Raw genomic sequence first — 13,916 nt, forward strand, 5'->3', positions numbered from 1 at the left:
GCCTGAGACAACCACAGTGCCCCACTAACAGGTCATAAGGGTTAGAAAGGGAATTGATTTGAGAAGTTCAATTTTGAATATGTTGAATTTAAAATGGCAGCAGAAGGGCTACAAATGGAAATGTTCTTGAAGCAGCTGGAAATACCAGAAATCAATTTAGGTCAGCTGAGAATTAACTTTAGAAGTCATATGCATAGAGGTGCTAGCTGAAGACATGGGAAATATTGGGCTTTCTGGGCTGGGGCAAGAACCAAGAGCAGAGTGCTAAGGACTGAGCCTGAGGGAATAGCCAAAATTAGAAGGCAAGAGATGGGAAAGCAATCAACAAAGGGGGAGTAGGGGAGGCAGTGAAAGAGGTAGTCAACAAACTGAGAAAGTATAATAAGGAAGAGGTGACACCAGTATCAAACACCACAGGACAAGGGGGATGAAGACTAAGAAAGGGTTTTGAATTTTCCTACAAATGAGAGTGCTTTTTATGAGAATAATTTTCTAGAGAGTGGTGGAATGGAAATCAGATTATAAATGAATGACAGGCTAATTAAAAGTCAGAAATTATTAAATACTTGATATTAAGGGTTAAGAAGAAAAGAGACAATAATGAGGGATTTATTTTTGACAGGTAAGACCTGAACAGAGGGTATAAAATTTGGGAATGGTCATCAAACAATTATTCAAATGAATTATAGTTGGGTTGTGGACCAAGTGAGATCATGTTGGCAACAGAATACTATACACTACAGAGTGCTGAAGAGAAGAAGGAGGCACTTTGAAATGTAAAGTTAGTTTCATAACAAGGCCCCAATATCTCCTTCTGAAAGTTCCCGTTATGCTTTACACCTGTGAATAGCAAAATTCAGCCACCTTAGAAGAAATGTAGATGAGAACCAGTTTACTAAGTTTCTCAGTCTTTGTGTGATTATAATAACCAATTAACTGTGAAAACCAGTAGAGAGCTACAGACAGAAGTAGCAGGGGAGGAGGGTGTAGTGAGATTTTTTTCTCAGAGAATTTTCAACAAAGAACAGTAGTCAGTTTCTGAACAGCTCTGCCTAGAGAAGGATAAAGAACTAGCTAACATTCACCAGTGCTTTTATGTCAGAAAGTTTTCAGACGCAGAGATGGAATCCGGAGGGCTCAATGAACATCCCAAGATCCTACAGCTAGTAAATGGCCAGGCCAATCAAACCCAAGTCTGCCCCATTCTAACGTCTTTACCTCTTCTGCACATATTTCAAGTTTTCCACAAATCTCTTGAGAAAAAGTCCAATGGACTAAGCACCAGAGTATTAGAGGCAGCCAAGTAAAGCCAAGAGTGCTTAGGAATCATCCATATGTATATTTCTTTCAAACAGTCGTGCTACTCTGTCCACAAATAAGATGAGTGAAAAACTTCAACTATCCAGGTCCTTGCCTGTTGAGACTCCCTGTGAAAATCACCATCAAAATTAGTCCTTTATAAATCTCTAAAGAATGTATACAAATGGCTAACAAACCCATGAAAAGATGCTCAAACCATACGGAAAATGTAAATCTACAGTGAGATACCACTTCACGCCACTAGGATGGCTACAGTCAAACACACAGATAAGGGGGGAGGGTATAGCTGGGTGGTAGAGAGCATGCTTAGCATGCATGAAGTCCTGGGTTCAAACCCCAGTGCCTCCACTGAAAAACCAAATAAACCTAATTACCTCCCTCCCCCGCCAAAATAAAATAATTAAATAATGCAATAATAAATAAAATATTTTTAAAAACCACAGATAATAGGTGTTGGTGAAACTACAGAGAAACTGAAACTTTCATACACTCCTGGTGAGAATGGAAAACGGTGCAGCTGCTTTGAAAAACACTCTGACAGTTCCTCAAAAGGTTAAACATGAGTTACCATATGACCCCTTATTACCACTCCTAGGTATATACCCAAGGGAATTAAAAACATGTGTCCTGTGGGAGAGGTTATAGCTCAGTGGTTATACTTACATGCATGTATGAGGTTCTGGGTTCAATCCCCAGTACCTCCATTAAAATTTTTTTTAATTAAAAAAATATATATATGCACAAGGAAAAAAAAATTTGTACATGAATGAATGTTCAAAGCAGCATTCATTGTTCACAATAGCCAAAAAGTGAAAATAATCCAAATGCCTAAATATTATGCAAGTGAAAGAAGCCAGTTACAAAAAACCACATATTGACTAATACAACAATGTAAATAAACTGCACTTCAGTTAAAAAAAAAAGAACAGCATATTGTATAATCCCATTTAATTTAATTCCATGAGACACCTAGGATAGGCAAATCTGTAGAGCCAAATAGTAGATTGGTGGCTGTCTAAGGCTTGGGGAGGGTGGGGTAATGATTAAAGCACACAGTTTCTTTTGGGGATGAGGAAAATGTTCTAAAACTGATTGTGGTGCTGGTTGCATAGCTCTGTGAATATAATTACATACTTCAAAGTAAATGAGTGACTTGTATGACATGTGAATTAAATCTCAACAAAGGTATTTTTAAAAATTAATGAATGACTAAATTTTGAGAGACAAAGTCCACTCTAACCTAAGCCAATCCTCCCCAATCACCACGCATTAATAAACCAAGGAAAGCTCTGCTCTCCCAATTTTTAAAAGATTAACTTGAAGTTATGAAAAAATACACAGCTTCCTCCAATTTCTGAGTGGCTTTAGCAAAGGTAATAAATTGCACGTAAGTGCTTAGAATCAGAATCTGATCCAAAAGGGGCTTTAGATAACTCTAATATTCTCAGTTTACAGATGAGAAAAGCGTTGTCTAGAGAAGTTAAATAACTTTGTAAGGTCATTTAGGTGGAAGTGTCAGATCACTGTCTCCTGACTCTGAGTTCAGTGCTTTCTTTTCAACAAGGTTCTTGGTGCTTGAACGGTAGAAATGACACATTATCAACATTATTAAATTACAAGAGGATCCCCCCCCAACAAAAAAAGAACCAAGGATTGTCATATAGTATTCTTTATACCTGCAGAAAACCTGATCTAGAAAAGCCTCCAAGACTGTTAAAAGAAAACGCAAGCAGCTCAATTTCCTTGATCCATAGAATGCTGAAGAGCAATAATAGGTCAGAGGAGGAAGTTTTAATGAGAATATGTTATTTACTCTCATCAATACTTAGTAGAAGATACAGGGAAAGTGAGAGTGAGCCTGGTAACTTCAGTTGGATTTGTGAACTTACAGATTTCTAAACTGTAAGGGGAATTCCATATTGATTCAACGGCCAAATTTATCCTCCAGGAAAAGCCTAATACTAAAAAAAAATTACAGTTGTCGTAGATTCACCCTACGAATAAGAGCGGGGCTGGGAATCCTGCTGGGGTAAGTAGAGTAAGACATGGGAGCAGAGTGCGAGGCTCTTTGCAGACAAGAACTCTATCGTCTCTCTGTTTTGAGGAATCTGACGGTGGTACTGCCCAACCCTAGTTAACATACAATTGCTGAGGATGAAGATGATTCTAAAATCCACAAAGGCCTGCTTTACTTAATAGGCAGGCACTTATGCTCAGAGAGTAGAGAATCCAAGGCCAAATGCTGAACCAAAATTTCAGTGGGTGTTAAGATGCATTCAGGGTGAAATCAAGCCCTGAAAACTCAGGTCTGGGCAGAAACAGTCACAAACCACGACCACATGTCACAGTTGGGTAACAAAAGCAACACTCCTCAGCTCAGCATCTGACCAACAATACTTTGTCAACCTCTTAAATTAAACTCCACTCCCAGTTTCCTTCTGACCTTTCCCACAGACATGAATGAGCAAAGAGGTGTGAAAGCACAGGCAGTGTTCAGGGAGCAGTGAGCTGTGTCATGTGGCCGCAGCACAGGCTGCACAGCAGAGAGTGCCTGGAACCTTCAGAGCTACCTCCTGCCCTGTGTTCAGCTAGAGAGCCTCAAACCGACGGGAGAAACTGAGAACGTTAGTAAGAATGTAGAGTTTAAAACTTTTGCTGGTTTATCCGCAATTCTTAACTAAAATTCTAGGAAAGCCAGCTTCTAGATTACATACATGAATAAAAATGAAAAGAACTATTCCATCTCTTAGATTAAATACTGGCCTTTCGTTTCTACCCACTAACCTCTGCAATCAACAGGAACTGACCAGAGAAATACTTTCTCCCCCTTCTCAGGAGCTCATGCTCTCAGTTCGGTCTCATCCTCTCAGCCTTTCTTAAAGTTCTCTTTTCAGGGGATATAATTTATCAGCTACCAGGACCTAGAGATATGGCAAGGACAATGTAAATAAAACCTCATTTAAAACTCCAGATTTTTCTTTTTGCTGGTTCTGGCATATGAGCAGAACTCTTTGGTTAGTAGGACTTACATTCTAAATGAGGTTATTTATATATTTCAGATACTTACCTCCTAAACAAGTCTCTTTTAAGATTGGACCAATAGAGTTCTCACCTAATTAAGAGGAATTAATTTGCTTATTCAAGAACAAACTTTGCTAAAGATACACTGGGAATCCAAGAGATTCTAGGTCAATTGAATCCAGAACTTCGGAGGCTTGGTGGTTTCAATCTTCATCAGTCTTCTTGCCAATGGCAACATTAATCTGGGTGCACTTGGGAAGCAAAGCAAAGGATGCTTGTGTGATAAAAAAGAGATCTTGATCCCTAATTCTCAGCTCAAAGTTCAAAGAATTCCAACATGGAACGATGATTCTGACAAGCAGTGAATGTCTGTGATATATCCCAAGATGAGAAAATGCTGTTGGAACTGTAAGGCTGGGGGACTAAGAAGAGATGAAAAATTGCCAGCGATTTAAGTAAAGCTCTGGCTGGCCTCCAACTTCTAACAATGCTATGATGTGTTCGTCTAGCTTCTCCCTCCCTGGGCCTCCTGTCATCACACATCACTGAGGCAGAGCTCCAACAGGCAACATCAGCTCCAGATGAAGAGCAGGGAGCCAGGGCGTTTGTATTCAACCACAAGGTTCAGGGGGACAAGCGTGAGGCAGGATAAATCCAGTTCTTCCAATTGTTAAGGACAAGATGAGGTATGAAAGCAGAGCAGGGTGGGGGCATACTTAGTAGAAGCAACAAGTGTTTCGGTTAGAAGACTGGCGACTGGTCTTCAGCTCTACCCTCACTAGCTGTTGATCTTGGGAAAGTCACTCCATCCATCCTTCTAACTCTCACTTTCCTCAGTTGTGAAAATTGAAAGGATAAAATATCTTTACCTCCTTCAGGGTTGCTATAAGGATCAAGTCAGAGTAGAATGTGCTTATAAGCTAAAAGGACTACCGAGATATTATTTACTCAAGGTAACAAATCCTTTAGGACCCTTCTCATGCTCCCGGTGCAGCAGTTGGTAGAGACAGCAGCACAGTAAGTCCCGGCCCTCAATGAGCGCTCTGACAGAGGAGACCAACGTGTGAACACGCAACCCCATCTCTTCAAAGTGGTGTGGAGCAGAGATGGAGCCGCAATTAATTTAGTCCAAGGGCTGGAGGTCAGAGTCTCAGGAAGGGGATGCTGGACCCGGGCCTTGTGGAGTAAGTGGATGATGCCGAGGCAGAGGAGGTCAGGACGTGCGTTCAGGGGAGAGAGAAATGAATAAGCAAAGAGGTGTGAAGGTACACAGTGTCTGGGAAGCAGTGAGTCGTCTCGTGTGGCTACAGCACAGGCTACACAGGGGAGGATGCCCGGTTGGGAAAGGGTTGTGAAGGGCTCTCCATCATGACAGAGTTAGGTGTCTTCAAGACAGAGGCAATTGAAGAAATTAATGTCGAAGAAATTAGAGGAGAATAGCAGATTTCTTCTCCCTGTCTCTCTCCCTTCCTTCTTTATCCTGACACTGAAAAAATAAGACACAACACCTGCCTTTGAGTTACAATCTAGCAGAAAGCTAAATGTCGCAGGTGCTATACCAGAAGCACACAAGGAGTACAGGGGGAACACAAAGAAAAGGGCAGTCAGCTCCATGTGGGAGAGTCAGAAGAATATTTACTGAGGTTGGTGTTGCCCAGGCAGAACAGAGTTGGGGAAGGTAATCCACGCAGAGGGAGCCCCATGAGCAAAGATACAGAGTCATGAAAGAGCACGGCACACAGTTCAGCAAGAGCTGAAGGCAGGAGGGAATCTGACACTACGAATCTGGGAAGGTGGGCAGACCAGTGCCAGAACTGCAGGGGTTAAGGGCACAGGTGCTAGACTTTAGGTTGCCTGAGTTCTGGTCTTTCAGTTCTACCTCCTTGTAGTGGTGCGACCTTGAACAGGTTATTTAACCTCTTCAAGCTCACTGATAAAATAGGAGCATTAATAGAATCTACAGCACTGAAGGGTTAAATGAGATGATCCATGTAAAGGACTTAGCACAGAAAATCTGATTTATAGTAAGCACTCAGTATACTACTATCATCATTGTATTTGTTCTTACAGAAAACATTGTTAGCAATCTATTTGTGGCCAAGTCAAGAGATGAAGAGGCCCTGGACTAGAGCAGAGGTAATGGGGAGGGAGAAGGGAAGTCAGGTGCAAGCATCTTTCTGAGTTGGAAGTGACAGATTGATGTTGGTGACAAGGGAGAGATGATGGACAGGACTAAATATAGTATGATTCTAGGTTCTTAAACTGGACAGCTAGGTACATGAGTGAAAACATTTAGCAATTTGGGATGTGTAGAATATAGGATATGTCTGGGTAACATCCATATGACCCTGTCAAGTACACTGTGAGATACAGGTCCTTGGTTTAGGAAAGAACGCAGGACAATGCTCTATCATTACCTCCTTACCTATATCTTGTAGTTTGAAAATCACCCTCCCCTGCGGTTAAACAAGTGGCCCTAAGGAGCCATCTCTGATTTATGTAACCACCTCCCTGGCCATAGTTGACTGAACCGTATAGATAGACACCTGACCCACGGAGGAAAAGAAAACCAGAGCCAACCAGACTGTGTTTGTGTCTTTAGAATCATGTAGCTGCAGGGGTTGACATCACCATTTGAGGGATGGCCATGATGGCTCACACACAAGCAATGGGAGAAATGCAGTGAGCTGACTGCAGAAGACATACAGGAAGAAATAAAAATAAAGAAATGCAAAGCCTCATAAAGAGAGAGAGAGTAGCTACCCAATAAAGTTTTGGGATTTTTTTTTAAAAAATTTTATTTATTTATTAATTAGGTTTTTTATTTTTAAAGGAGGTACCAGGGACTGAACCCAGGACTTCATGCATGCTAAGCACGTGCTCTACCACTGAGCTATACCTCCTCCACCTAAAGTTTAGTTTTCATAAAGCTCGGCTGCACCGAGACACCAGCCTGTGAGGTCGCCTGTATCCTCTTCTACTCGTGCTGCCTTGCATTCCATGCAACCAAATGACCCCTGTGAGGCGAACACAGATGAGACCACCAAAGAATACAGAGAGCAAGACAAGAAAAGGGCCAGGGTTAGGACCTGGGGAACACCAACATGGAGGACTCAGACAGAGGCAGGAGAAAGGCACCTGTGGAGGGAAGAGGTAATTCAGGAAAAAGTGGTGTCCTAGAGAGGGCTTTGAGGAGCAGTGAGTTAGTCAACACCACCAAATGCTACAGAGAAATCAAGTGAGAGGAAGATAAAACTAGGCTACTGGATACAGCAACTAAGAGGCCACCAGTGACCTTTCCCAGAGCAGTAATTATTATAACTCAAAATTATTTGAATTATTTGAGTAATTATTGTAACTTAAAAAACTTTGTTTTCAAATCTGACTGCCACGTTAGTCATACTGTTTATCCATAGGTTTGTGCACTTTAAGCAAGAGAACAAAATCCCCTCTTTCTCATTCTTACATAGTAATCAAATTTAAAAATTTAAAAAAGAGAAAGGGGCTTATAAAACAAATGTAAAAGTAATCCCAGGAATCACCCCACAGTATCCTCGATCTCACCCTCCTGAGGTGTTACTGTCCTCACCAAGAAATCCATCAGTGAAAGGTTCCACACTATTAGGACTATGTTAGTTATTAAAAAAAAAAAAGAAAAAAGAAAAAAAGGTGTGTGTCTCCATCAGCTGGAGCACATGGCCGGCAATCCAGACTGTGGGAGAGACGGACTGAGAGATCCAGATCAGGAGCCGCCAGAGGTGCCTGGGTGCATCCACGAAGGGTCCTCCTACCTTCATCAGGTGCTTGTTGACCCACTTGGTGAACGTCTTCTTCTGCACGCGGTCCCGTTCATCTGTGAGGAAACAAGGAGAAGACACTGGTTTAGCACTATCTGGACAAGTTGCCTTGCCCACACTCTGCTTCTCCAGGACAGGATGCTGGAGACAGTTTCCTCAGACCTGTAAGACGGTGTCTTGTTGGGAAGCACAGCACTTCCTCTTCTGTGCTGACCATGTTGTCACTTTATGCATCAGACAGAATCATGGGCCTCAAGAACCATGTCATGGCAAAGTCTCCTTCCACTATAGTTCTCTGGGGACCACAGAGATTCCTCCCCATACACTCCCCCTACCCCACAAGAAAGGTCACAAAAGCCAGAGCTGTGATAATGAAAACCACCAACAGAAGGGGTGGAGTGGCCTCAGCACTCAGGACACTCAGGGTGCATGGTTAAATCTCACCCTCCACACACCAGTCCTCTTGATCAGTGCTCTCTCCGTCCCCTCCTCCCCAGCTCCCTCCCCAGCCTCACCAGCCAAACTCACAAAGCTGCCCAATTTGCCTCTCTGCACACCTCCTCCCCCCTCCCTTCCTTCTCCCGAGTCTCACAGAGCCCCACTTCTTTGTGTGCAAACTGTCCTTCACTCTCAGTTTTGTTTACTTCTCTAACAGAAACACAACCGTCAACTCTTGACAAGGACTGTGCCACAGATGCCCCATCCTGCAGTGGACTCACTTTCTCCCACAGCCACCACCTCCAGACCATGGATCCATTGGCCCGCTCCTTTTCTATTTATTTTAAGCCCATGCCCTCCCCTATACCATCTGGTTCAAATCATCCTTGCTGTCATCGACCATTCCCTGCTGCCTGCTCTGCTCCACACGGCAAGTCCACCTTAACCTCCCCCAACAACTTGATTCACATTTACTATCTCCATGGGTGTCCTCTGGCATCGTCCTCAAATTACTTAAACATGTGAGCTGACAATGCATCTCAACAGCCTGGCTCCACTGACCTTCGTCTCCAATTCATACCCAGCCAACACCATGCCACTTCCTGGGCCTCACTCCTTCTCCAAATATACCTATTTAGCAGTCACCTTTATCAATCTTTCATTCCTCCTTGTCATTCTCAATCTTCAATGACTCCATCCTTATTTTATCTATTTATTAAGAATATCTGAGATTATCCCAGTCTATGCTAGATAACATGGTTAAGCAGCTCAAAGCCGCTGTTACTAATATCCCAGGGACCCGCACCTGCCCAACCTTCTACTACTGTGTTCACCATGACAATCTCCAAACCTGACTGACCACCACTGCTTGACTCTTCCATTTCTTCTCCAACTCAGAAAAATTTCAAAAGAAAGTAGCAGAATTATGTAAATTTTGCTCACTAGTAATTCACACGAACTTCAGTTAGGTCTTCTCTCCCTACTGCCCAGTTACGCCCTTCTTACTGATTCCCTAGTAAAAGCCACATAGGTACTGTTCCAAACAACGCCAATGCTTCCCTCTACACTTCCAGGTGAATGCGCTACCTTCTTACTTTTCTGAGTTTACCGCCATCCAGTAAATGCTCCCTCTTCTCTGTCTCCAATCTTACCTTCGCCTCTTCCTTTCCTGCTTTGTTTGCAAGGAGCAATGATTGCTTTCTACTATAGACCACAGAATTTAGGATTAGAGTGGATTTAGTCTGAATCCTTGTTGATATACAAATCCCCCTTAACAACAAAGAATCATAAGTTGAGGGTTGAAAGATCTGTCCAAATCTTCCACACATCTACAATATTCTTGACGCTTAAAACTTAAAATAATAGAGAATTCACTACCTCATAAAGCAACACATACTAATTTAATGGTTCCATAAAGTGTCATAATCTGCTTCCTTATAAATTCTACCTATTGTCTCTCATTTGGAACTGTTAGAATTTTTTTAAGTCAAATCTAACTTTCACTTCACAGAGTCCTGCAAGTATTTGAAACGAGGACTTTTATTAAATTTGACCACTGTCATTTGAACATATTTTGATCTTTTAATCTTTTTAGATGCTGATTCAGTTATCTGACTTCTTCCTCTCCAAGCCTGTACAACCTGCAGACTGAATCAGAACCAGCCTGCAGCTATAATCTCATCTGAATCGCTGATACTTATTTTCTCTTTATGGCAAGCTATTTTCTTCCTCTCCACCTCTCCAAATGCTATTTATTCTTTAAAATCCAGCTCACTCATTCATTCATTTACTCTTTGAATAAATCCTTATTAAGGAGCTAGCTGCTTGGAAAAGCCCTTGTTACACAAAGCCACAGTCCCTACCTTTAAAAGAGATGGCAGTCTAGCAGAAAAGAGAAATAATTCCAATGCAGTCTGACAAGTGCTGTAACAGAGGTAAGCAGAGTGCCCAAGAGCATAAGAGAAATGGCTAAGCCTGTTTGAGTAGGAGAGAGAAATATGGGAGGTTGGTGAAAGTTTCCAGATGGGTGAATCTAACTAAACCTTAAAAGATGAGTAGAAGTTAGCCAGAAAGGGAAGGGAAGGGACAAAGCTACCACATGAAGTTCCACCCAGTGCTAATTCACGGAGATAAGAAGGAGCTCATGCTCAGACAACTGCACGGGATTAAGGATGGTTGAAATACAGGATGTGTATTAGGTAGTAATGAGACTTAAAACTGGAGAGGATGGCATGGGTCAAATCATGACCTTTCATGATAAGCTAAGGAGTCCAAACTTTCTCACCAAGAAACTGGTAAGGGGAAGGTAAGGGGAAGCACTGAAAGATTTTAAACAGAAGAATGACATGATCAGATTTGTGTTTGGAAAAAATTACTCTGGCACCCTTTCCTGACAATTTCAGTTCTCACCAGTCTCTCTGCTCTCCATTATGGAGAGCTAATCACTCAATCAGCACTTATATAATTGTACAGAGTTTCTAATTTTTAATATGATTATTGTTACTCATTAATGAGATCATTAACTCCTTAAGGAAGGAGATGATGCTTTATTTATTTATTTATTTATTTATTTATTTATTTATTTATTTATTTATTTATTTACTTACTTACTTACTTACTTACTTACTTACTTACATCTCCCATAGCTTCTAACATCTAAAATTCTACATAAGACCTAAAATAAGTCTTTCCCCGTACCTGAACTGCAAGTCAGCTTTTTAGCTATTGGAAGCATGACTGATAATGAGACCATCAGGTTTCCCCAGAGCATTATCCCCATGGGAGGGCTTGGTAGGCAAACACAATAACTATGGGTAGTAAATAAGAAAGACTAATCACATCTCTGGGTCTAAAAGAAATGACGCAGTGGACTAAAAAGAATTCGCCTGAATTTTCACCTCTTTAAAATGTCTAATTTAAAAGGAAATTATTAACTTTTTCTTTTCCATCTATGTAATAATATTTACACATTTAACCTGTTACAGCAGAAACATATTACTTTTATAATAAAAAATTCTAAAATGAAAAATAAAGAAAACTTGTGTCATCAGAGTGCGAACTTTGTAAAATTGGCAACAGACTATTCTTGGTTACGTGGGTAATAAATAGAGCAAAACAGAGGGGACCTGGCATTGGTGAAATGTGGTGGGCAGAACTTTTAGTGGCCTTTAATATTGTTTTTTCATCATGCTTGCATGTCTCAGCAAACAGGTGATGCTTCCTCGGGTGTTGGGGGTTTTATGTATTGGATTGGACACTTATAGGTAATAAACTTTCTTGATTGCCAATATATGATTAGAAGACCGGCTAAACACGTAAGATGAAATCAGAACCAAGTCACCTGTAAGAGTCCAGTCCACTGCCTTGTTTCTTTCAGACCTGAGATGTGATCAATATATTGGTTCTTTTTTATTTTACTACCTGAAGTTATAGTGTTCACCTACCAAGCCCTGCCATAGAGATAATGCAGTAGGGAAAACGGATGGTCTCACCTCAGTCATGCTTCCAACAGCAAAAAAAACTGACTTCCTGTTTAGAAGGAAGAGGTCTAAGTACCTATTCTGAATATAATTACTAAAAGCAACATGATTACAAGTCCTTCCCAAGACCAGCTAGCCTGCTTAAAGCTGAGCCATAAGCTCCTCAGAAAGGCTTTTGTAGAACAACTTTGCCCCAAAGCTGGGGGATCCTTTTCCAGGATCCCATGTTGCAGACCGATCAATTACAGGAACATTCTCTCCTGACCCAAGCATCAGGATAAGAGGATACTGCAGTGCCTGGAGTTAAAGATCTTAATATTTTAGCAAGGAAATTCATTAGGGAAGCCAAAGAGCAACTTTATAACACAGACCTTCAGAACACTCCAAACAGCTCAGACTTGGAAAGTTTTTAGTAAGTTTTAGGTTTGATTCCCTACACATAAATACCTCATTTAATTCCAGACCCAGCAAAGATCTTTCCACCTAAAATTGGAGGTAGAATTTTAAGACACCTTTATGTGAGAAGACAGTCAACATAGAAAAGGTGATTTTTTTTTAGATGCTTCTTGTAAACTCAGCCCCACCCAAGGCTATGAAATGACAACAAAGAACCCAACAGCCCACTAGGAAATTCTTAGATTGAAAACATTAAGGCATCAATTAATCACGTGAGTGTTACTTAATTACAAGGAGGTGATACTTGTTTCCAACTTTAAGACTACTACAGGCCACTGTATTACCAATACCTACCCTAATTTTTTTAATTTTAGTTTTACCAGCAGAGACGTCCCTCCCTGTAACCTAGGCAAGTCCTTCCACTTAAAAATTTGGATCCTACCTCTTCCCATCTCCTTGACAGCCTTAATCCAACAATTATCCCCTAGCTGGTTCGGCTTTAACTACTCCCTCTCCCTTCCCCTTGGCTTCCTGAACAAGTGTGATGACAGTGCTCACTGTCTCCATTTCCTCACCTCCCCCACGTGACCTGGCTCCCAGCCCCAGGAACTCACTGAATCTGCTCTGCCTACAATCACCTAATTGCCAACCCAGGAGACACTGCTGACCATTCGTTTACCTTTTAAATCCACTCTCCCTCTTGAATCTGAGACTCCATTCTACCTGGTTTCCCCTCTTCCTCTTCGATTGTTCCTTCTCTTCCACTCACCACTTCAGTGTTTACTCATCCTTAGCCCTCTTTTCTTTTCATTCTATAGGACAGCTTCTTAAAATATCGATGGACCTAATGGTCCATAAAAAACAGTCCATTAAAAAAAATCTATAAATGGGTTTGGAGAGCAGGGGTCTCATAAACTACCTAAAATTGCACACAAAATTTTTTGGTGTTATGTACATTGTGGGATGAAAAAAACAAAAAACAAAAACCCTATAGATTCTCCCCAAAAAAGTTAATAATAGCTGTTCTCTATATTCTCCCAGAATGATTTAATCTACTCCCATGGTTTCAACTATAACCTATACACTGACAATTTCCAAATCCATACCTTCAGCTCAGGCCTTTATCATAAATATCACTCTCATACATCCAACAGACCCCTAAAAATATCATGCTCATTCCAAACTCACCCAAAGATGAACTCTTCTTGTCTACCTCCCTGCTTCTAACAGGTTTCCCTGCTATAATCCCTCTGTTATAACCTGATTGTTTATGCCCCCTAAAATTCATACGTTGAAATCCTACTCCACAATGTGTTAGAGTTAGGAGACAAAGACTTTGAGAGGTGATTAGGTCGTGAGGGCGGAGCTCCCATAAATGAAATTAGTGTCCTTACAAAAGGGACCCCAGAAAGCTCTCTCGCTCTCTTTCCACCACGGGAGGGTGCAGCGAGAAGACAGCTAGCTG

At 41.3% G+C, this 13,916-nt stretch overlaps 1 protein-coding gene across 21 annotated transcripts in view; it reads right to left on the minus strand.

Annotated features, from left to right (window-relative positions):
• The window catches only part of MACF1 (microtubule actin crosslinking factor 1), a 311,004-nt gene that overhangs the window by 191,697 nt on the left and 105,391 nt on the right, over positions 1-13,916 (minus strand). For all 21 annotated transcript variants that reach the window (XM_074376774.1, XM_074376771.1, XM_074376770.1 and 18 more), the window contains exon 2: positions 8,133-8,194. In XM_074376774.1, coding sequence (XP_074232875.1) covers positions 8,133-8,194 — 62 coding nt within the window. The remainder of the gene's footprint in view (positions 1-8,132; positions 8,195-13,916) is intronic.

Source organism: Camelus bactrianus, chromosome 13, assembly GCF_048773025.1.
Source record: "Camelus bactrianus isolate YW-2024 breed Bactrian camel chromosome 13, ASM4877302v1, whole genome shotgun sequence".
NCBI lineage: Eukaryota > Metazoa > Chordata > Mammalia > Artiodactyla > Camelidae > Camelus > Camelus bactrianus.